This window comes from Pseudochaenichthys georgianus, chromosome 18 (genome assembly GCF_902827115.2).
Source record: "Pseudochaenichthys georgianus chromosome 18, fPseGeo1.2, whole genome shotgun sequence".
Classification (NCBI taxonomy): Eukaryota; Metazoa; Chordata; class Actinopteri; order Perciformes; family Channichthyidae; genus Pseudochaenichthys; species Pseudochaenichthys georgianus.
The window spans coordinates 197,645-220,894 of record NC_047520.1 but is presented as its reverse complement, the minus strand read 5'-3'; the positions used below and the strand labels follow the sequence as shown (position 1 = coordinate 220,894).

The window sequence follows — 23,250 nt, the reverse complement described above, 5'->3', positions numbered from 1 at the left end:
TGCAGTGTCCTCTGGAGCCTCATCCTCTGTGTCCTCTGGAGCCTCATCCTCTGTGTCCTCTGGAGCCTCATCCTCTGTGTCCTCTGGAGCCTCATCCTCTGTGTCCTCTGGAGCCTCATCCTCTGTGTCCTCTGGAGCCTCATCCTCTGTGTCCTCTGGAGCCTCATCCTCTGTGTCCTCTGGAGCCTCATCCTCTGTGTCCTCTGGAGCCTCATCCTCTGTGTCCTCTGGAGCCTCATTCTCTGTGTCCTCTGGAGCCTCATCCTCTGTGTCCTCTGGAGCCTCATCCTCTGTGTCCTCTGGAGCCTCATCCTCTGTGTCCTCTGGAGCCTCATCCTCTGTGTCCTCTGGAGCCTCATCCTCTGTGTCCTCTGGAGCCTCATCCTCTGTGTCCTCTGGAGCCTCATCCTCTGTGTCCTCTGGAGCCTCATCCTCTGTGTCCTCTGGAGCCTCATCCTCTGTGTCCTCTGGAGCCTCATCCTCTGTGTCCTCTGGAGCCTCATCCTCTGTGTCCTCTGGAGCCTCATCCTCTGTGTCCTCTGGAGCCTCATCCTCTGTGTCCTCTGGAGCCTCATCCTCTGTGTCCTCTGGAGCCTCATCCTCTGTGTCCTCTGGAGCCTCATCCTCTGTGTCCTCTGGAGCCTCATCCTCTGTGTCCTCTGGAGCCTCATCCTCTGTGTCCTCTGACCTGGCAAGTTTGGCCCAGAATGACAGCAGATCTCTCTTCTTCTTCTTATCTGACATCTTTCAGACTTTCAGACTAACAGACAAACATCAGACAGAAATCGAAGTGCAGTTAAGGAATGAAGGACCCAGTCTTAAAAGATAGCTACATGTTACTGTTTGGTTGAATATTTTATTAGACAGGAATGCAAACAGCACAGGTAGAGTACTGTACATGCCCTTCGCTCATAGCAAGCATCCTTTAGCTCACACATGCGTGATGATGAACTAACACGGCTATAACTCACGGTGGTTTGTTGTTAGACCCACCGCAGCGACCTGCCACCCTGCTCGCCAGCAGCTCGGGTAACGCTCACTAGTCAGACTCACCGTTGACTTCATACAAATAAAAATAATGTGTTTGTAAAATGAAAATGAAGTGATGACCTCCCGTTTGACCTCCCGCTTCAGATGAACATGGGTTCTTCATAGGATAGAGACGCAATGACCCGCCCTAAGCTGCCTCTGATTGGTTTATATACGGTGCCTTTCTCGGGCAGCCAATCGGGGGCAGGATAGGGCGGGCTCACCCTATCCCTGACTCGAAGGCAAACCTCAAGCAACAAGTTATGGAAATATATCATTAAATACAAAAATAATTATAAAGTAGTGAGAGGGGGGGGGGGGGGAGCGTGTGAAATGGCAAGTGTGGCGTGAGGCGTGTGAAGAGGTTCAATTGCGTGACTCTCAAAGGGTGAGACTCGGCGGCTCTGGTTTTAAATGTATTAATTGAAGGCTCACTTATTATGTGTTGCGTGCGTCAGTATCACGTGCACGGCTGTATGCCTATACTGTAGGCTGATAGGACACAGCTGGTGGGGATGAGACGGGGAAACGGAAAGTCTTTTGACCGTGTTCTTTTTGTTCTGTTGGAGATCAACTTTGAGTTACTGTAGAGTATTCGCATTTGGTCTCTTTGGTCCTTCTGCAGACACCGTGCCGGATGTAGGGATCTACAGGCGGCGCACGAGTAGTGCTGTGATAACTACCAGGTGTGTGTGTGTTGCTCCGTCACTATCAAGGTTATTAAACCAAGTTCTATGATAAACATGACTCGTTTATGAGAACATCAAACATGGAGTCAGAAGTCAAGTCTCCGCAGTTTTTTTCTGCGGATTTTTCACGTCTGGGTGACGTTTGAGAGGACAACCAAGCCTGCTCCACCACCACGCATGCAGCTAAGCTAACATGGCGGAAGGATTCCGGAGACCCGACCCACTCGTCTTTGACGGTAACATCGCAGAGAACTGGCGAGTATTCGAACAGGAATACGACATTTTCATCACGGCGGCACACTACGCCAAGCCAGCACACACACTATGCCAAGCCAGCACACACACTACGCCAAGCCAGCACGCACACTACGCCAAGCCAGCACACACACTATGCCAAGCCAGCACACACACTATGCCAAGCCAGCACACACACTACGCCAAGCCAGCACGCACACTACGCCAAGCCAGCACACACACTACGCCAAGCCAGCACACACACTACGCCAAGCCAGCACACACACTACGCCAAGCCAGCACGCACACTACGCCAAGCCAGCACACACACTACGCCAAGCCAGCACACACACTATGCCAAGCCAGCACACACACTACGCCAAGCCAGCACACACACTATGCCAAGCCAGCACACACACTACGCCAAGCCAGCACACACACTATGCCAAGCCAGCACACACACTACGCCAAGCCAGCACACACACTACGCCAAGCCAGCACACACACTATGCCAAGCCAGCACGCACACTACGCCAAGCCAGCACGCACACTACGCCAAGCCAGCACACACACTACGCCAAGCCAGCACACACACTATGACAAGCCAGCACACACACTATGCCAAGCCAGCACACACACTATGACAAGCCAGCACACACACTATGCCAAGCCAGCACACACACTACGCCAAGCCAGCACGCACACTACGCCAAGCCAGCACACACACTACGCCAAGCCAGCACGCACACTATGCCAAGCCAGCACACACACTATGCCAAGCCAGCACGCACACTATGCCAAGCCAGCACACACACTACGCCAAGCCAGCACACACACTATGCCAAGCCAGCACGCACACTACGCCAAGCCAGCACACACACTATGCCAAGCCAGCACACACACTACGCCAAGCCAGCACACACACTACGCCAAGCCAGCACGCACACGAGCATACATTCTCCTCACTATAGCGGGACCAGAGGCCATCGAGCGCGAGAGGTCTTTCGTGTATGCGGCTGAAGTGAGGGGTCCTGGCGAGGATGCGCCCATCATCCCTCGTGCCGACTAAAGAAGACCCGGAGTGTCTGAAAAGGAAACGTAGGGAGATGTGTAACCCTCAAACAAACGTCACTATGGAAACACACAAGTTCAATACCAGGAATCAAAACATCGGTGAGTCAATTGAATCGTATGTCAGTGCTTTAAGGATCAAGGCAAAGAGCGGCACATGTGGGAATCTCTATGAAGCACTAACCAGAGATGGACTGGTCTGTGTCAGTCAGGACGACTGAGAGACTGTGATTTAACACTAAGCAAGTTAACACATGTCCGATCCATGAGATGACTGAAGAGCACAATAACACGCTAGCTATGCCACAGCACTCTGCCACACACGTGGATTCAGTTCAGACTTACCAGAGGAACACGAAAATACGACAACAAAAGGAAACCTCCGGCAAATGGAGCTAGCTCTATTTCCAACTGCTACAACTGTGGAGGTCGTCCTGCAGCGAAGAGGGGCAACTGTGGAGGCAGTCATGCAGCGAAGAGGGGCAACTGTGGAGGCAGTCATGCAGCGAAGAGGGGCAACTGTGGAGGCAGTCATGCAGCGAAGAGGGGCAACTGTGGAGGCAGTCATGCAGCGAAGAGGGGCAACTGTGGAGGCAGTCATGCAGCGAAGAGGAGCAACTGTGGAGGCAGTCATGCAGCGAAGAGGGACAACTGTGGAGGTCGTCCTGCAGCGAAGAGGGGCAACTGTGGAGGCAGTCATGCAGCGAAGAGGGACAACTGTGGAGGCAGTCCTGCAGCGAAGAGGGGCAACTGTGGAGGCAGTCCTGCAGCGAAGAGGGACAACTGTGGAGGTCGTCCTGCAGCGAAGAGGGACAACTGTGGAGGTCGTCCTGCAGCGAAGAGGGACAACTGTGGAGGTCGTCATGCAGCGAAGAGGGACAACTGTGGAGGTCGTCCTGCAGCGAAGAGGGACAACTGTGGAGGCAGTCCTGCAGCGAAGAGGGGCAACTGTGGAGGTCGTCCTGCAGCGAAGAGGGACAACTGTGGAGGTCGTCCTGCAGCGAAGAGGGGCAACTGTGGAGGTCGTCCTGCAGCGAAGAGGGGCAACTGTGGAGGCAGTCATGCAGCGAAGAGGGGCAACTGTGGAGGTCGTCCTGCAGCGAAGAGGGGCAACTGTGGAGGTCGTCCTGCAGCGAAGAGGGGCAACTGTGGAGGCAGTCCTGCAGCGAAGAGGGGCAACTGTGGAGGCAGTCATGCAGCGAAGAGGGGCAACTGTGGAGGTCGTCCTGCAGCGAAGAGGGGCAACTGTGGAGGTCGTCCTGCAGCGAAGAGGGGCAACTGTGGAGGCAGTCCTGCAGCGAAGAGGGGCAACTGTGGAGGCAGTCATGCAGCGAAGAGGGGCAACTGTGGAGGCAGTCCTGCAGCGAAGAGGGGCAACTGTGGAGGCAGTCCTGCAGCGAAGAGGGACAACTGTGGAGGCAGTCCTGCAGCGAAGAGGGACAACTGTGGAGGTCGTCCTGCAGCGAAGAGGGACAACTGTCCAGCTCATGGTCAACAGTGTCATAGCTGCAACAAGTGGAATCAGTTCAAGAAGTGCTGCAAGTCCAGACAACAAGCACACAACAAGCAAGGGCCCAGGAGGACAGGTCATCAGCTAGAGCCTGATCAAGCTGATGCACTACAGAGGACACATGCTATGTTGACGGCGTAACACTGCAAGTAAGTGTTGATGCACTGATAGAAAACAAAGATGAGGCTTTCGTCACAGTGCACATCGATGACAATGTAGTCGAGATGAAAGTAGACACTGGTGCGAAGTGCAATGTTCTGTCAAAAATGTCATTCAATGTGATAAAAGGAGATGAACAAATACAGACGTGTTTTAATCCACTAATCTTGTTGCATATGGTGGAAGCAACATCAAAACTGCGGGCGCAGTCAGACTGCAGTGCCACCTAGTGGCAAGTCCACACACTGCCGTTCTACATTGTGGAAGAGGATGTCCTGCCACTGCTTGGGCTACGAGCGTGCAGACGGGTGGGACTAGTTTCATTCAGTGAAGCAGCTCATCAGTTAAGCCCCGCTGACGAGGATCTTTCAGTTGAGATGCAAACAGAATACAGCGATCTCTTCTCCGATGAGCTTGCTACCTGTGACGTGCTCCATGACTCTCGACCCAGGTGTCAAACCAGTCGTTCGTCCTGCACATCGCATACCTGTGGCTATGAGGACAGAGTCAAGGCTGAACTCGACAAGATGCAGGAACTGGGCGTCAGCATTCCTGTCTCAGAGCCCACTGATTGGGTGTCCTCTATGGGAGCCACTGATTGGGTGTCCTCTATGGGAGCCACTGATTGGGTGTCCTCTATGGGAGCCACTGATTGGGTGTCCTCTATGGGAGCCACTGATTGGGTGTCCTCTATGGGAGCCACTGATTGGGTGTCCTCTATGGGAGCCACTAGCAAAAAGGACAAACAAGAAATCAGGATATGCATTAATCCAAGAGACTTGAACACGGCTCTGAAAAGACCGTCCTATGTGTAGGAGCCACACATGAAGCCATTTCTGTGTTTGTTACGATACATGTTTTTTGAGTCACTATAGGTGGTGGGCGTGTCATTGGATTTGTGTGGTGACGTTTGTGCTTATATCCGGTTGCTTTTACCTGCGCACTTTGTAATAGATGGAGGAGTGAGCTAGAGAAGGACAATTTTTGCACGCATACAAGGATATACGTATATGGCAGGGTTTCCGTTAGCCGGTAATTACCGGTTTTTAGCTGGTAAAATTTATAAAAAACCGGTAAATTCAAAACCTGCCGGTCAAAATGTCTGGTAATAATTAGGGAGGCTCCGATCGATCGGCCGCCGGTCATTATCGGCCGATATTCACTCTTAATAGTTTGATCGGTGCTCTCTATGAAGGCCATCAGGAGAGCTGGGTCTGATCCATATGGACATGAACGCGAGTGAAGTGTAACCGGACGAGAGAGAGATCAGATAAGCTGCTGAGTCTGACCGAGACACGCAGCTCTGCATGATCACCTGAAGCCCCGCCCTCTGTTTAGCGCGCTGCAGGAGCTGACTGCTGTCAGGAGAGAGAGAGAGGGAGAGAGAGAGAGAGAGGGAGAGGGAGGGAGAGGGGAAAAGAGAGGATCCGTTTCTCCCGTGTTATTATTCACAGTTGATGTAAACTTCTGAATAATGTACGTTATCTACTTCAAGTAGTTTGTTTGAATGTAATAATTATGTTGTTTGTTGTTTGTGGAATCATTTATTGAAACATTAATCTGAATTTTTTATATATATATATATATATCAAAATGAGCCCCGTGAACTGAGTTTTAAACATCAGCATATCTGCTCATAGTCCGGTGATTACCTGCTAACGGAAACTCTGCTACACAACTATTATTATTGTTATTGAAATATGAGGTAAGTTTCACATTTGTCCGGTAAAATAAAATCTGCCCGGACATTTGACCGTCGAGAAAAAATCCTAGCGGAAACCCTGGTATATGGATATGGAATATTGCAGTTTTGCTTTGGAAATAAAAGGTCAAACGCATACTGTGTTGGAAAGACTGAGTTTTACACGTCCACAGTGTTGTTTCTCTTGTTTAGTCCCTCGCGGCACTTTGTTTAAGATTACTGCCGCAATATTAAGCGAACAAAAAAGACTTGTACCACAGCGTGGATCTACGGAAATCGAGGCTACGGAGATTCCTAGGATCGATCTGGGACGCTGTGGAGTTCAAAGGAAACATTGTGTGCCGTGTTGGCCGCTGTATTGGAGAGCGGCTTAAGGAAGCTTCAGCCGGGAGGATAAAGAAGGACTGACGGGCAGTCCGCACGGCATCAGGAGCGAGCGGTTCTTCATTCACGCTGTGTAAATGTTTGTTAGAACACAGTGTGAATAAGTTACTGCTGCGTGTCCATTGGGGACGGACGTGTTGCTTGCGTGTGAAGGTTTGTGCCGCTAGAGGCTGTGTGGATTGGAGCATTTGTTGTTCATTCATTAAAACATCAAAAGGAACGTCAATCAAAGGTTCACAAAATGAAAAGTGTGATTAAAACAATGAAGGATCTCGTGCAAAGGGACGACAACGCCTCAAACACAAACTTAACATTGAATTCAACTGGTTAACGAAACCACGCTGTTACACGAGTCTGTAATTCCTCTTCTTCCTGCAGACGAACAGGAAGAACTAAATGTACGGTTTGCCAAGACACTGAAATGCAATAATGGAGTTATCGATGTCAAGCAATGGCTTTCTGAAACTGGGAGACAACCGAGCAGCACATGTGCCCTCAATTGGGATATCTGATGAACACCAGCAAAGTATGTCTCGTGTTTCAAAACACTGACACGACTTTTGAAGCACGAGAGGAAATAAAACCAAGCGACAGTGTTTCAAACAGAGGAAGCAGTGGGTCTAGCAAGCGGAGCTCTGCTGGAACCAGGTCCGGTGTTTCAACATCATCATGCATCGAAGCTGAGGCTGACATGCCCGCTCTCATAACACATGTTATTAAAAGACAAGCATGCATTGGATGAACAAGAGGGAGCAGCTCAGGAAAAAGAAGGAAGAGCTCAGGAAACAGAGGGAGCAGCTCAGGAAAAAGAAGGAAGAGCTCAGGAAACAGAGGGAGCAGCTCAGGAAAAAGAAGGAAGAGCTCAGGAAACAGAGGGAGCAGCTCAGGAAAAAGAAGGAAGAGCTCAGGAAACAGAGGGAGCAGCTCAGGAAAAAGAAGGAAGAGCTCAGGAAACAGAGGGAGCAGCTCAGGAAAAAGAAGGAAGAGCTCAGGAAACAGAGGGAGCAGCTCAGGAAAAAGAAGGAAGAGCTCAGGAAACAGAGGGAGCAGCTCAGGAAAAAGAAGGAAGAGCTCAGGAAACAGAGGGAGCAGCTCAGGAAAAAGAAGGAAGAGCTCAGGAAACAGAGGGAGCAGCTCAGGAAAAAGAAGGAAGAGCTCAGGAAACAGAGGGAGCAGCTCAGGAAAAAGAAGGAAGAGCTCAGGAAACAGAGGGAGCAGCTCAGGAAAAAGAAGGAAGAGCTCAGGAAACAGAGGGAGCAGCTCAGGAAAAAGAAGGAAGAGCTCAGGAAACAGAGGGAGCAGCTCAGGAAAAAGAAGGAAGAGCTCAGGAAACAGAGGGAGCAGCTCAGGAAAAAGAAGGAAGAGCTCAGGAAACAGAGGGAGCAGCTCAGGAAAAAGAAGGAAGAGCTCAGGAAACAGAGGGAGCAGCTCAGGAAAAAGAAGGAAGAGCTCAGGAAACAGAGGGAGCAGCTCAGGAAAAAGAAGGAAGAGCTCAGGAAACAGAGGGAGCAGCTCAGGAAAAAGAAGGAAGAGCTCAGGAAACAGAGGGAGCAGCTCAGGAAAAAGAAGGAAGAGCTCAGGAAACAGAGGGAGCAGCTCAGGAAAAAGAAGGAAGAGCTCAGGAAACAGAGGGAGCAGCTCAGGAAAAAGAAGGAAGAGCTCAGGAAACAGAGGGAGCAATTAGAAATGGAAGTGGAAATAGCCGCATCAAGGGCTAAAATGAAGTGCTAACACGACCACATCCACAGTTACAGCACCAGAGCAATCACCCAGCAGCACTGGCACCAAGCAGCAGTTCTCAGAATCCTTTAATGAATGTCTTGGAAAGACAAAATGAAATAACATCCATGTTGGTTCAGCAACAGTTTCTTTCTTTTCTGCCTAAAAGAGAAATTCAGATTTTTTATGTCTCTCCGTTTCCATACCTAGCATTCATAAGAGCTTTTGAGCACAGCATTGAGGAGAAGACTCACAACCCTAAAGATCGCCTGTACTATCTCTAACAGTACACCAGGGGGCAGCCTTTGCAGCTTGTCAGAAGCTGTCAGCATATGGCCCATGACAAAGCATATGCCAAAGCAAAGGCTTTGCTACAGGAGCATTTTGGTAATGCACAGAAAATAGTTTCAGCTTCCATGGAAAAGGCTCTTTCATGGCAGCCAATAAGAGTAGAAGATGTGCGAGCTCTGCAAGCTTACGGTCTCTTTCTGAGAGGATGCTGCAATGTCATGGAAGAGTTTGAATACATGTGTGAGTTGAACATGCCTAGCAATATGCTAGCCATCATAAAAAAGTTGCCCTACAAATATAGGGACACATGGAGAACCCTGGCCTATGACTTACAGAAAAGGCAGGGCCGGAGACCTACATTCATGGTTATTATTAACTTCATTGAAAGACAGGTGGATATTGTGAGCGATCCACTGTTTGGAGATATACAGGATACTCCACCAGCAGCCAACAAAGATGTGAGGAAAGCTAAGTGTGAACCTCGTTCAAGGATGAGGGGAAGCAGCTTTGCTACTACTATTACGACAGCGGAAAAGAAAGTGGAACCTGGAATAAGAATGAAGGAGAGAGGCTCACTAGATACAAGCAGTGGCGTTTCTATATGTACAAAAGTGGTGGGGCACAAAAAACTCAGATGTCTATATATAAGCTTCTGCAGAGAGGTTCGTGGCTGCTGAGGCTCTGGCTCTTCAGGTTTACAAATATTATATTTTGACCTAAATCAAAATATAATATTATTTTCAAAAGCTTTTTTTGTCTGATGCTTCAATTAATTTTAAACGGACAGTTCAACAGAAGGATACCCAAAACATGTAATGTTATCATTTAAATATTGAATTGTTCTCTCTTAGTAAGATCGCATTTTCAATAAAATTGCAGTCTCACCTTGACTTGAAGATTAAGTCCATTTGCCTATCCTTCTGGACAAAGATCTCTATTACTTTTTTGTAAAAGTCCTCCTTATCTTCTTGTAGTTTCAAAAGTCTATCATAAATCTAATCTAATCAATAGATTTATGATTCGAAAATGATAAAAGTAGGGTAGACATGTGGATATTATCCGGCTGAACAAAACGTGCATTTATCTAACAGCTACGTTTCCCACAGATCTTATTTTGAGCTATTTTCTAAAATCCTATGGAGAAATCTCGTTGCTTTTTTGTGGAGGGAAGCCATGCGCAGCTTACTTCCTGGTTTTAGGACGCCTCACTGCAGCTCTGTCTCCTCCTCTTCACACACCACACTTTTCGCGGCACACGTACTTACAGCCAATCAGCTCTGAATGATGTGAGATGACGTATGGTGGGGATGGCAGCACTTTGCCCCTATGGTCATTATTTTTTGACACACACATTAAATAGGAAAATACTCTGAGCATGCGCAGAGTAGTTTTTCCAGTCACCGTTCACTCAGACAGTGAGAGGGAGGGGCAGGGTCAGGTTTTGTCCCACATGGCTCTAAGCAGCTCAACAGGCACACACTGTAGACACTCATTAGAAGAGCACAGACTAAAACAGCAATGAGAAGATCAGATGATTAAACATGATCTTAAAATATATTTTATATATTTTTTAATTTATTTTTTGCATTTTTTGGGAATCATTATTTGTAATACTTTCTGCTGACACTAGGTGGGGCTGTGCCCCACCTGCCCCTAATGACCAGTCGCCACTGGATACAAGTGTTTGCCTGTTTTGTGGAGGTGGACTGGATCTGTGTGTTCAACTGGAAAGAAAGGCTCATAGTGAGGAAATCGCTTTCTTGAGGGAACATGGTGTGTGTTTTGGATGCTTGTGTATTGGGCACATGAGTAAAGACTGCAGGAAACGCCTCTCGTGCAAAGTATGCAGTCTGAAGCACCCAAGCATACTTCATATCTATCATAAAGAGAAAGAAACTGACACAATGCAAGCTAAAGGAAAAGCTGTAAGCAGTGCTCTGATCTCCGTTCAGTCCAGTGGTCTTACCGGGGCCGGTGAGCCAGATTGTACTCTCTCCATAGTGCCCATTCAAGTAAAGTCTAAGAAGGGACATGAAACAATCATAACATATGCCTTCCTGGATCCTGGGAGTTCAGCATCATTCTGCACGGAGCGGCTGATGAACAATCTGAATCTCAGGGGAAGAAGAACAGACATTCTCCTTCGGACAATGGGTCAGGAGGAAATAGTTGGAAGTCACATTGTTTCTGACCTGCATGTGGCTGGATTAGACAGCAGTCATTGTTGTGAGCTGCCTGACACCTACACCCAGAAAACTATGCCAGTTCATCGAGGCAACATTCCTCGTCAGAAAGACCTTCAGAGATGGCCTCGCCTGAAACATGTAATGATTACTGAGATCGATTCAGATGTGGACCTGTTGATTGGAACTAATGTTCCTCAGGCACTGGAGCCATGGGAAGTTATTCGGAGTGTAGGCGGAGGCCCATACGCAGTCAAAACTATGCTGGGTTGGACTGTCAATGGACCTCTCAGAGGAGACAGGAGTAGTGAAATGACTTGTGGACAGCCAGATGTCACTGTCAATAGGATATCTGTTGCAAACCCTGAAGATCTGTGGAAGCAGCAGCTAAAGGATGATTTCCCTGAGTGCAGTCAGGGTGAGCAGATGGGACCGTCAAGAGAGGACTGTCACTTTATGGAGTACGTCACAAAGTCTGCTAAGTTGATGGATGGCCATTACTGTATTGGCTTACCTTTAAGGAAAAGGGATGTTAGTATGCCAAACAACAGGAGAGTAGCAGAACAACGTACACTGAGCCTCAAGAGAAGGTTTGATAAAGATGTTTCATTTCATGCTGATTACACCGCTTTCATGAATGACATCCTTTCAAAGGGCTATGCAGAGAAAGTGCCAGTTGTGGATCTGGAACGCAGTGACGGCAGGGTATGGTATATACCACACCACGGTGTATACCACCCAAAGAAGAAAAAGATCAGGGTCGTATTTGACTGTGCAGCTACCTTCCAGGGAACATCGCTGAGTGGCAGCTCCTACAGGGACCAGATCTTACCAGCACACTGGTTGGAGTCATGACAAGATTCAGAAAGGAACCTGTTGTACTCATGGCAGACATTGAAGCCATGTTCCATCAGGTTCGAGGACCAGCTGAGGATTCGGATCTGTTGAGGTTTCTCTGGTGGCCAAATGGAGATCATCATCAGAACTTAGAAGAGCACAGAATGGTTGCACATCTGTTGCTACATCGTCGCCAAGTTGTGCTAGTTTTGCCCTTAGAAAGTGTGCAGAGGACCATCGGGAGCAGTTCAGCCCCAAAGCAATCAACACTGTCCTGCACAATGTCTATGTTGATGATTGTCTAACATCAGTGGTTTCAGAGGAGGAGGCAGTGGAACTCTATCATGACCTTTGTGCACTTTGTGCTCAAGGGGGCTTTCATCTCACAAAGTGGATTAGCAACAGACGTACCGTGCTTGCTGCTATACCTTCGATGGAGAGAGCGAAAGAAGGATCTGGACTTGGATAAAGACACACTCCCTGTGGAAAGAGCATTGGGCGTACAGTGGTGTGTTGAGTCAGATGTCTTTAAGTTCAAGATCATGATCAAGGACAAACCCATAACCAGAAGAGGGATCCTTTCCATGGTCAGCTCAATATTTGACCCATTAGGAATATTGGCACCTGTGGTCCTATCAGCCAAGATGATTCTTCAAGACTTGTGCAGAAGAGAACTTGGTTGGGATGATATTATACCAGCCTCAGCTGCACAAGAGTGGAACAATTGAGTCTGACTCTTGCGCAGTCTGGCTTGAATAAGGAACAACAAGACCGAGAGATGAAAAAGGAAATGCAGACTATCAAGGCTCAGGTGGTCTCTGGTTTTCTTTCTTGAGGACCTCCGAAAAGCTGAGAAAGAAATGATCTGCTTTTGCCAAAGAAAAAGGTTTCCTGATGAAATCAAAGGCTTGCAAAAGGGAGAAGGTGTGAAAAGGACAAGCTCAATCCAGTACCTGAAGATGGTGTTCTGAGAGTGGGAGGACGTCTCAGTAGAGCAGCAATGCCTGAAGAATCTAAACATCCTGCTATATTGGCAAAAGATCTTCACATTTCTGACATCATTCTACGGCAAGTACACCAAGATGTGGGACACGGTGGTCGTGTCGTAACCACATGCTATCGAGCCTGCGACAAAGATACTGGATTCCTGGTGCTAGTGTGGCTATAAGGAAAACCCTGTCAAAATGTGTTGTTCGTCGGCGACTAAATGGAGCTCCAGGAATGCAGCAGATGGCAGATTTACCTCGAGACAGAGTTTCTCCAGATGGACCTCCATTCACTCGTGTTGGAGTTGACTATTTTGGACATGTATTATCTTTTCAATTTACAAACGGCATCTATTGCAGTCTGTCCGTCCTGGGAGAGGGATCCCTCCTCTGCTGCTCTCCCTGAGGTTTCTCCCATTTTCCCTTAAACTGTGGGTTTCTCTCTGGAAGTTTTTCCTTGTACGATGTGAGGGTCTAAGGACAGAGGGTCTAAGGACAGAGGGTCTAAGGAAAGAGGGTCTAAGGACTGAGAGTCTGAGGACAGAGGCTCTAAGGACAGAGGGTCTAAGGACAGAGGGTCTAAGGACAGAAGGTCTGAGGACAGAGGGTCTAAGGACAGAGGGTGTCGTATTGTCATACTGATATTCTGTACACACTGTGAAGACCACTGAGACAAATGTAACATTTGTGATATTGGGCTATAAATAAACATTGATTGATTGATTGATTGATTGATTGATTGATTGATTGATTGATTGATTGATGGCCCTGGTGACACTTAAAGGTGGTGGATTTTGCGGTGCTTTACTGTCCGCACACCAGCATCCATATTCGGCCTTCTTCACAGCACCACCTGCCCTGCTGGAGGTTCACACTTTAATTTTTTTGTTTACCCTCCTCTGCCTTACACATCCTCCCACACTTGAGCACTCCTCACTCGGACTAAACCCCTCCATGCACACCCAGACTGCACCCAGAGAACAGGCTGCTTCACAGCACTTTGCAAGCCAGGAAAAGTGATTGAATCCTGGGTATACATGTTTTAAATATTCTGATACCTCCAGGGTGCATCACCACATTTTACAAGCCAGGGAAGGCGCCTGAATCCTGGGTAAACATTGTTTAATTGTTTTTAAATGTGTGAAAACAGTGTTTTGTCACTTTCAAAACTCTCCCGTCATTGCCTGGAGAAACTGGGCCGATGTTGTTTTCAATCTGACCGTTAATATTCCAGTGAGACGAAGTACGTACAATGACCGGAGTGATCCTATGTTAATTTTGTCCCAATACCGGAGCATTCCCTCACCCCTAACCATCTTTTGCTGCTAAAAACCAAGCCATCTTTTCCACCTGGACTGTTTCATAAAGAGGACATATATGCTCGTCGAAGATGGAAACAAGTTCAGTACATCTCAGACTTGTTTTGGAAACGATGGATTAAGGAGTACTTGCCTCTACTCCAGGAACGACAGAAGTGGTCAAATGTCAAGCGCAACTTCATACCAGGAGATATTGTGCTCATAGTCGACGACTCAGCACCTCGCAATTCATGGCTTACAGGAAGGATTGTACAAACCATTCCAGACAGAAGAGGACTTGTACGTCAGGTGCGAGTGAAGACAAAAACGAGCTATCTGGACAGGCCTATCACAAAGGTCTGCCTTCTACAGGAAGCAGAAGAGCCGTGAGGAAAGTAGTGAACTTCATAGACCTTGAAATTGACGTCTTTTCCGACTTTTTACTAAGTGATAGTAAAGATCACTCCTTCATAGGCTAACAAACTATATCTTTTATTTTATTTTCAATTTTTTCTAAAGAAGAAAAGGACACTTTAACAAAAGGACGTTTTTTCTTGATTGTCTCCTACATCATTTTTCAGTTGTGTAATTATTATGTTGATATAATTAGGGGCCGGAATGTAGGAGCCACATATGAAGCCATTTCTGTGTTTGTTACGATACATGTTTTTTGAGTCACTATAGGTGGTGGGCGTGTCATTGCATTGGGGTGATGACGTTTGTGTTTATATCCGGTTGCTTTTACCTGCGCACTTTGTATAGATGGGGGAGTGAGCTAGAGAAGGAACATTTTTGTTGACCGCACGCACGCAAGGATATACGTATATGGAATATTGCATTTTTGCTTTGGAAATAAAAGGTCAAACGCATACTGTGTTGGAAAGACTGCGTTTTTGCGTGTCCACAGTGTTTTTTCTCTTGTTTAGTCCCTCGCGGCACTTTGTTTAAGATTACTGCCGCAATACTATGCGTACTGTGGAAGAAGTCGTCACACACATGTCAAAAGCAACTACGTTTTCTGTATTAGATGCAAAGAGATCTTTTTGGCAGATTCCACTCGACCATGAGTCTTCCATGTTAACCACTTTCAGCTCCCCTTCTGGTCGTTACAGATTTCTAAGAATGCCATTTGGAATCAATTCTGCCAGCGAGGTGTTCCAGCGCTCCATGGAACAGATTTTCGCTGGATACCCCTGTGAAATCCTCGTTGATGATATCATTATTGCAGGTAAAGATGTTGCAGAGCACGACACCAACCTGAGAAAAGTGCTCAACAGGGTCAGGGAGGTAAACTTAAGGCTTGACCCCCTCAAGTGCAAGTTCAGGCTAAGCCAAGTCGGCCATGTTTTCACCAGTGAGGGACTCAAAGCCGATCCTTCCAAAACAAGTGCTATTAGTGAGATGCCAGTGCCAGCAGACGTCCCAGCCTTACAAAGGTTTCTGGGGATGGTCAACTACCTTGGAAAGTTCATACCAAACTTCAGCCGGCTGTCAGCTCCACTCCGGCAGCTCACACATAAAGACACAGCATGGACATGGCACGAACAGCAGCAGAAAGATTTTGAAGATTTAAAGAATCGCATGTCTTGCCCACCGGTGTTGCTATACTACGACGTTGACAAGCCAGTGACACTTGCCTGTGACGCTTCACAGTACGGACTCGGTGCAGCGTGTTTGCAGGAAGGGAAAGCTGCTGGGACTCCCAGCAGCTTCTACTGAAGCCTTCCGAGTAAATCGCCAGAACGCCGACACCTCCTCATCTCCTCATCTCCACCGCTCCCATGTTTTATTTTGTGTTGCCATAAGTTAGTCTCTCTGCGTTTCTGCGCTGGGCTAATGCTAATGCTAATAATGCTAATGCGAGGATAATAAAATGGCGGCTTCACAAAACGTTTTGGGAGTTTTACGGGGCGTGGTTTGCAATCCGCCAGCCAATCAGACATATAGCTCTTTTCTCACAAAAGAGCCGCTCGAAAGTCCCTGCTCTCTAGCAGGGACTTTCGAGCGGGCAAAAAGGTTCGCATGAACTACTTTTAGTACCGGCTCTTTTTGGTGTGAACGCGATCATGAACTAAGTTCCCATGAACCTTTGTGGGAAAAGTACCGCAGTGTGAACGCGGCTAATGGGAGGCAGTTTACTAGCCAGCGCTTTGAAGACTTTGCTTCACAGTGGGACTTCACTCATATCACCAGCAGCCCTGAGTATCCCCAGTCCAACGGGCTAGCTGAACGGGCTGTGCGCAGTGCTGAGCAGCTCATGGAGAAATCTCATAGAGATGGAACTGATGTTTTTCTCAACCTATTAAACATCAGGAATGTACCACGTGACACAAAATTAGGATCTCCTGCACAGAGACTGATGTCGAGACAAACACGTACAACACTTGTTAGGAGTGTCCTGGTTAAAACCAAGACAAGTACCATCGAAAGACCCATAACTAAGTTATGTCTGCTCCTGGAGGCAACAGACTGAGCCTGCTAAGCCTTTCAGTCACACACCTCTGACTGTTCGACCAAAGCAGACCCGGCGTCATGGCGGGCCCATCCAGGATTTGGGCCCGCTGTTTTAATAAGGGCTGAATACCACATTTGTATTGTTTTATTATTATGTTTATTGTTGTTATTTGTAGGGCTTTGTCCTAATATTTATTTGTGTACTAGTTTAATATCATTTTTTTATTTTGCTAGGAAATTCTGAATGAAAGGCTGCGCGCAAGACCGGTTTTTCGCTGGGTCGAGTCGTGTGGGGTTTTGAGTGAGATGCGGCACAGCAGCCTGTCAGTTAGTTTACTCTTGCTCGTGGTTCACGAAAGGAATATGGCTGCTCAGCGTCAGATGCAGCACATTAGAAGAAACCAGTTCGGCCTACGTTACCAACGAGCAAGCAAGTCAGCTGGCAATCGATAATATTTTGAAGAGAAATGTACTCTCAAGCCGGCTCTCTCACAAACTCCTGCTCTGTGCGCAAGCAGACCGCTGCTCTCTGCCTCGCTCAATCTCTCTCTCTCTCTCTCTCTCTCTCTCTCTCTCTCTCTCTCTCTCTCTCTCTCTCTCTCTCTCTCTCTCTCTCTCTCTCTCTCTCTCTCTCTCTCTCTCTCTCTCTCTCTCCCTTTCTCTCCATCGCTCAACCTCACTCCACCTCTCCACCCTGTGTGCGCTCAAGTTGGCACAGCGTTACAAATGTGCCACAAAACCAACCAATGGATACATGAGACCGTCAACAGCCTTGTGGCAACCTAAAACCCCTCTCTTTCAATAATTCACGAGCGCCTCCCTCCCCCCCCCCCCCCCCCCGTTGACAAATCGCAAGCATCTAACAGCCCCCCCCCCCGTTGACAATTCAGATTTCCCGTGAAATGTAAGTGTCGTGGTGGGCCCGCCCTGGTAAATCAAATGCCCGCCCAGAGATGTATGTCTGCCGCCGGGTCTGGACCAAAGGACTAGACTCTTGGTCTCCCCCCCCCATCAAAGGCTGCCTTTTGAACGCAGGTCATTTCAGACAATTAGTACTAGACCTACACACTCAGTACTGGTCCTACATGGACTTGAAAGTATGCAATATGCCATGGACTTGAGTATACAAATATGCTACGGATGGATGTTATATGTTTTGTTAAAATGACTCTATTGTTGATATATTGGCATTGCTATGTAATAAGCAATTAGGTAGGTAACTAGGTATGTTAGAGCCATTTTCATTGACTTATTATTGTCTGATAGTTTAGGCTTGATGATAATATGAATTAGATTAAACTCACCGTCTAAAGGTATTTTTGTGAGTCATACTATGGTTTAAAATGTATTAATTGAAGGCTCACTTATTATTTGTTACGTGCGTCAGTATCACGTGCACGGCTGTATGCCTATATATGGTAGATTGATAGGACACAGCTGATGTTGATGAGACGGGGAAATGGAAAAGTCTTTTGACCGTGTTCTTTTTGTTCTGTTGTTCTGTTGGAGACTATGAAGCGAAGACATGTGTCCTCCTGGATGTTCCGTGTGGATCAAGGAATACAGCGCATCTGATTCAACTACGATCTCCGCTGAGTTGTTTGAAAACAAAGAGAGGCGTGTCAAAACCCACAACCCCGATAGAGGTGGCTATTAAATTGTAGACAAGGATTAAAACGCCACCACAATATTATCATGCAACTAGCCGAAATTAATTTCGAAATACCAAAACATAAATATACATTAAACGATCATACAACAGAATAGAGGCCAACATGTGTTCCTTTGACGAAATGTTTACATATGTGAATATACCGTATGTCCATTTATGAACATGTGTATGTATACCTCCTTGCACAGTCAATATGAGAAAAAACAAAATCAATGCAGTTCAGTATGGCTAGGTTTCAGGGGTCCTTATGTATAAGTCTTTATGTGTGTATGTACGGTGCCTTGCTCAAAGGCACCACGGCAGGGCAGGAGGGGAACTGGGACCTCTCCAAGTAGCAGTCCACACTCCATCTTTAGGTGTGTTCAGGCCAGGGACTTGAACCGGCGACCCTACAGCTCCCCGTCCAAGCCCCTACTGACTGAGCCCTGCTGGACAATGTTCAACAATTGGTCAGACATTGAGGTGGTAAAAATCCAAATCCCAGCAGTTTCTACCGTAGCACGTTCGATGAGGCTAGAACGGGTGATCTGTTTGGTATTTTGAGCAAAACACTTCACACACATGTTTTGTATAGGTATGGCCCTTGTTGAGATCTTCATAGTGTGTTGAATACTTAAAACGAAAGTTAATTATAATCAAGTATAATCAATTATATTCTTGTATAAACCCACAATGAAAATGCATCATATTTTATGATTTTCTATATTTACAGTATAAACAAAGTGGTTTGTTAAATTGAGTGTAAGGCCTATAATGGTTTATGGGTGTCACTGATTTGAGAGGAGGCAGTTTCTTCCCTCACAGCAGTACACAAGGAGGAGGCCTCCTGACTTAGTGATAAAGAACTAAGAGGCCCCAAAAAGGTGGTTATGTCATAGCTGAGAATAATATTTTGCAAGTCCTGCAGAGTAGGGGTCATGACCTTTCTACACAAACATGGGATGAAAACTATACATTTACTGCTAATGTGTCTTGATAAGATTCCCTCACTGTAAGCAATTAGCCTGAAGATGATGCCACTGCTGAAAGCCAGTCAAGTAATTAACATCTGGCCACAAATAAAAAGCCTTTTTAAAAGTGAACGATACTACTACGATAATACTCTCATCTCACCCTTCAAGTGCATTATTATGTTCAAAGACGTTATAGATCAGACGTGCTTTTAATACAACCTGCTCTTTTGTGGTTTTGGTGAGGGAAGTGTTCAGATAATATAAAGTACGTTTTTTTCTGAGAGAAAATCACACAGCCAGTGGACTGAAGCACAAACAGGAAGTGGTTTTACTGCTCAGACAGAAGAAGAAGAGTTGATGTCATTGTACCAAGAAGCAGAATGAAGGACACGTCTCTCCTGCTCCGTGAGTAACCCTGCACACATTTCATACTTCAAGATATTAAATAGTGTTGAGGAGTTTTGAAGGAGTAGAAGTTTGAGTACAAACGGGTTCAAATGTTGGAAAAACCGTGAAATAAGATTATAGTGATCGGCATGTCAACAAATTAGGAAAACAACTTTCTTTTTGAACAGAAACAGCTGTGATATTAAAGTGATGAACAAAATAATGCATCAATAATATATTACTCTGCAAAATAAGTACTTTTACTCTTTGTATTTTATGTATGTTTTGATGCCAATGCTTTTAATGAACACTCTTGAATGCAGGACTCGACAGAGTATTTGTACACTGTGGTGTTCCTACTTTACTGATATGTATTTACTAATAACGTTTTCTGGGTTAGTTTCAGTGCTGTCTGTCCTGTTTTGCTGCTCAACAAACTCAGGTCAGTAACTTTTACCTGAAACGGTTGCATCAGGAATTATCAGGAGCAAACAATAAAGTTATATTTCTGTTTTGGAGAGACGTGTACAGAGACATTACTTGTTTGAGAGTCTCATAAAAAGGCCAGGTTTATTTAGGGATGCGTGTGTCGGAGTGGACTAGTGTGTTGGTGTTGGGTTCAGGGGGACACAGGTTCAAACCCCACTGCAGTCAGCATGTATATATTGTAATTCTGCTTAGTTTCTCAACATTTATATTTTATTGCATATTTAATCATATAAAAGTATAGGTAAGCTTTAATTATAAATATTTTGTTTTGATAATCTGTTCTTCTACGGACGAAAAGTTTATTATTATTATTCCGCTGGTATTTTGGCCCTCTTCTCCTCCCGCATTGAACATCGCAGAAACTCCGTTCAAACATCAAAACGTTCAGCTCGGTCGGGAATCGATGGCTATTACTTTTCTCATTCATAACTTTCATAATTCCAGAGATACATCCCATAATGCATCACATTTTTAACATTGAAGTCAATGGAGGAAATCTTCAGACTTCAACAAATCTTCATGCGATTCAACTGCTAACTGTTCATTCATACTTTCACTCAGAAACCTCATTCCAACTTTAAAATGTTACAAATCATTCTGACATTATTCGTGTGAAACAACTTTTAAATCTGATTCTTACTTTTAGAGATATTAAACATTGTTCAGACCTTGTTTTAGAGGTTTTCTTCACATTTTAATGTCACAGCGAGAGGGTAGAACATCTTGAAATTTGCCTTCATATATTTTTTTTAAACTGCCATAATTCCCAAACCCTACATTCCTGAGACATAATTTATCATGACAAACGTAGGAAAACATCTCGTAGCTTGAAAGATGACACATAATTAAGAAAAAATATTAGACAAAATGCCTCTTGAGGGCATGAAGTGACAAAAACTTCCAACATGTCTCCATTGAAGCCCATTGTAATTTCAGGCAGATATTTCCTCACGGCAGCAGCCGCACACCTTTAGTTAAACTGCCAAAAAGGCCACATTATTAACCCGAAAGTACACAACAATTACACTTCAGTTACTCAACTTCCTTGACATGCTTCACGTTTTGAAATTGCACAGATATCTGTTACGGTTCTTCCTCAAAACTTTCACATGTAAGAGGTGTATCTCTCATTCAGAACAATGCAAACCTGTGATCTCTGGACAGCTCGTTAGCTCAACTATAAACACCTGTGTAATGGAACACGATGATGTCATCACTCCAACTGACATGCTCAGAGCAGCAGACTCCAGGTAGCAGTGTGCCAACAGTCCAGCCGGGAAGACATTTTTGAGATTTCTTCAAATGCCGTTGCCATGGCAACACAATGCTCGCCATGAAACACGCTTTTCTCATAACTTCAGTGAAACTGCTCCAAACGCCCCAAAACTCCACAGGTTTGGTAACAATGCAGCCATCAACGCATCTAAGCGTATTAAGGGATGTCATCAAATGCCGTTGGCATGGCGACAGATCATTCGCCATCAAGTTAGTTCAGAAGTTTGCAGTTCAAATTTTCTGCTGCTTTTCCAAGCCTTTTCACTTTCTTTTCTTCTCTCATCTCACATTCAAGCCCCCAGTGTTCATGTATCCTTTCAATCTAAAGTCTTCACTTTCTTCTTACACATTACATTTCAGCATAGCAGTTTAGCGTCATATTTTCAGCATAAAGCATTCCCACTAGCAATTTCTTCAGGAATTGCATTCTCTAGTTACACATGATCTCTGCTCAAGTCGTAAATAAACAACAACATATTACCATTAGAGATGCATGATTAAATAATGCAGTTATCTTTACTGATTTTGCAATTGTGTTATGATTCACAATGTGAGAGGGAATGATCATTTTCAAAGCATCATTCAAATTATATATACTACAAATATATTTAAATGAGGATCTTTATATTGAGTCTGTAGAATCATCTCTTCAGCTCCACGATACTTCATTCAGACAATTTCTCTTATTTGGTCTTTTCTGTGATTTGGATATTGCGTGAATCCATACTGATATTTAAATAACATTTTGGTTGATTATGCAGCTCTAATTACCATATTATATTATATTGCCATATACTTGGAGTCAAACTCTGTCACTCTGCTGGATAACCCAGTTCCTCCTGAGGTCAGCGTGACAGAAGCTGACGAGCTAAAGGCTTTATCCGTGACTCCATCCTGCTGGGAACTTTATTCTGGACGGGTTTTATTTCTTAACTTTGACTCTGAATCCAACAACTCCCTGCAGCTCGTCTGACGGTGACTCTCAGCAGCTCTCAGGTGTTTGCAGGAGAACGTGTCTCTCTGAGATGTGAGGACGCCTCTGAGGGATGGACTGTGAGGAGAAACACGAGCAGGGAAATAAGATCTGAGTGTGGAGTCGACTGGGGAACACGTGCTGGTTCCTCCTGTAACGTCAGCTCCATGGTGCCAAGGGACAGTGGAGAGTACTGGTGTGAGTCCACAGGGGGATCCACCAGTAACACCGTCACCATCACCGTCTCCGGTAAGATCAGCCTCTCTGTTTCCTCATCAATACTAAAAACACTCTAAGAAGTTCATCAGAAAGAGGAAGCTGGACGACCTCAGAGCTGCTAGCTTGTGCTAACCACAGGGTGCAGAACACACATTCTCACACACACTATCATCCACTAGATACTCCTCAGTACAGTCTCATACTTTACGGACTAACACATATTTATACATTTTATTTTGTTCTATATTAACCTAATTTAAGAGAAAATGCTATTTTTCTAACATATAACCTCTGTGTTCAGGTGTAGAGTTGATCCTGTACATGTTGTTTCTGTCTCTGTGTTCAGGTGGATCAGGTGGATCAGTGATCCTGCAGAGTCCTGCCCTCCCTGTGACGGAGGGAGATGACGTCACTCTGACCTGCAGAACAAAGATGGCCGACCCCCCCTCTGCTGATTTCTACAAAGATGGCGTCTCCATCAGGAATGGGTCTGATGGTCACATGACCCTCCTCCATGTCTCCAGGTCTGATGAAGGCCTCTACAAGTGTAGCTTCCAGGGTAAAGAGTCTCCATGGAGCCGGCTGTCTGTCTCAGGTGAGGAGCTTTGCTTTGGTTTCAGGATCATCGTATTTCTGTACCGGACCCTGAAGGCAGCAGTGACCTCCACAAAAAGCCAATGGGATTCCTCCATTAGCTTTTATTTTATTGCAGAACACAATCTACAATAAAATAAAA

The 23,250-nt window shown here is 45.9% G+C and overlaps 3 protein-coding genes across 3 annotated transcripts in view; 2 read left to right on the top strand and 1 right to left on the bottom strand.

Moving 5' to 3' along the window:
- Positions 1-3,424: 3,424 nt before the first annotated feature.
- LOC139435772 (matrilin-2-like) lies at positions 3,425-5,172 on the bottom strand. Its single transcript, XM_071206621.1, has 2 exons — positions 5,114-5,172; positions 3,425-4,529 (listed from the first exon to the last, which is right to left on the bottom strand). Exons 1-2 carry the CDS (start codon positions 5,170-5,172, stop codon positions 3,425-3,427), a joined length of 1,164 nt encoding a protein of 387 aa, XP_071062722.1.
- A 2,335-nt stretch (positions 5,173-7,507) lies between these two features.
- Positions 7,508-8,509, top strand: LOC117463981 (golgin subfamily A member 6-like protein 7). Its single transcript, XM_034106512.1, has one exon. The coding sequence runs from the start codon at positions 7,508-7,510 to the stop codon at positions 8,507-8,509; it is 1,002 nt and encodes a 333-aa protein (XP_033962403.1).
- An 11,406-nt stretch (positions 8,510-19,915) lies between these two features.
- The window catches only part of LOC117463979 (Fc receptor-like A), a 3,565-nt gene continuing 230 nt past the window's right edge, over positions 19,916-23,250 (top strand). Inside the window, exons 1-3 of the mRNA XM_071206620.1 lie at positions 19,916-20,000; positions 22,287-22,544; positions 22,861-23,109. Of these exons, the coding sequence (XP_071062721.1) occupies positions 19,928-20,000; positions 22,287-22,544; positions 22,861-23,109 (580 nt within the window). The 5' untranslated portion in view covers positions 19,916-19,927. The remainder of the gene's footprint in view (positions 20,001-22,286; positions 22,545-22,860; positions 23,110-23,250) is intronic.

What these genes read in the sequence shown, in the direction of transcription:
- LOC139435772 (XM_071206621.1), bottom strand. Translation starts at nt 5,172, where the DNA reads ATGTGCAGGACGAACGACTGGTTTGACACCTGGGTCGAGAGTCATGGA. An exon ending in AGTCATGGAGCACGTCACAG is followed by an intron (nt 4,530 to 5,113) that starts GTAGCAAGCTCA and finishes CACTTGTTGCAG; the next exon opens with CTATGACACTGTTGACCATG.
- LOC117463981 (XM_034106512.1), top strand. Translation starts at nt 7,508, where the DNA reads ATGCATTGGATGAACAAGAGGGAGCAGCTCAGGAAAAAGAAGGAAGAG.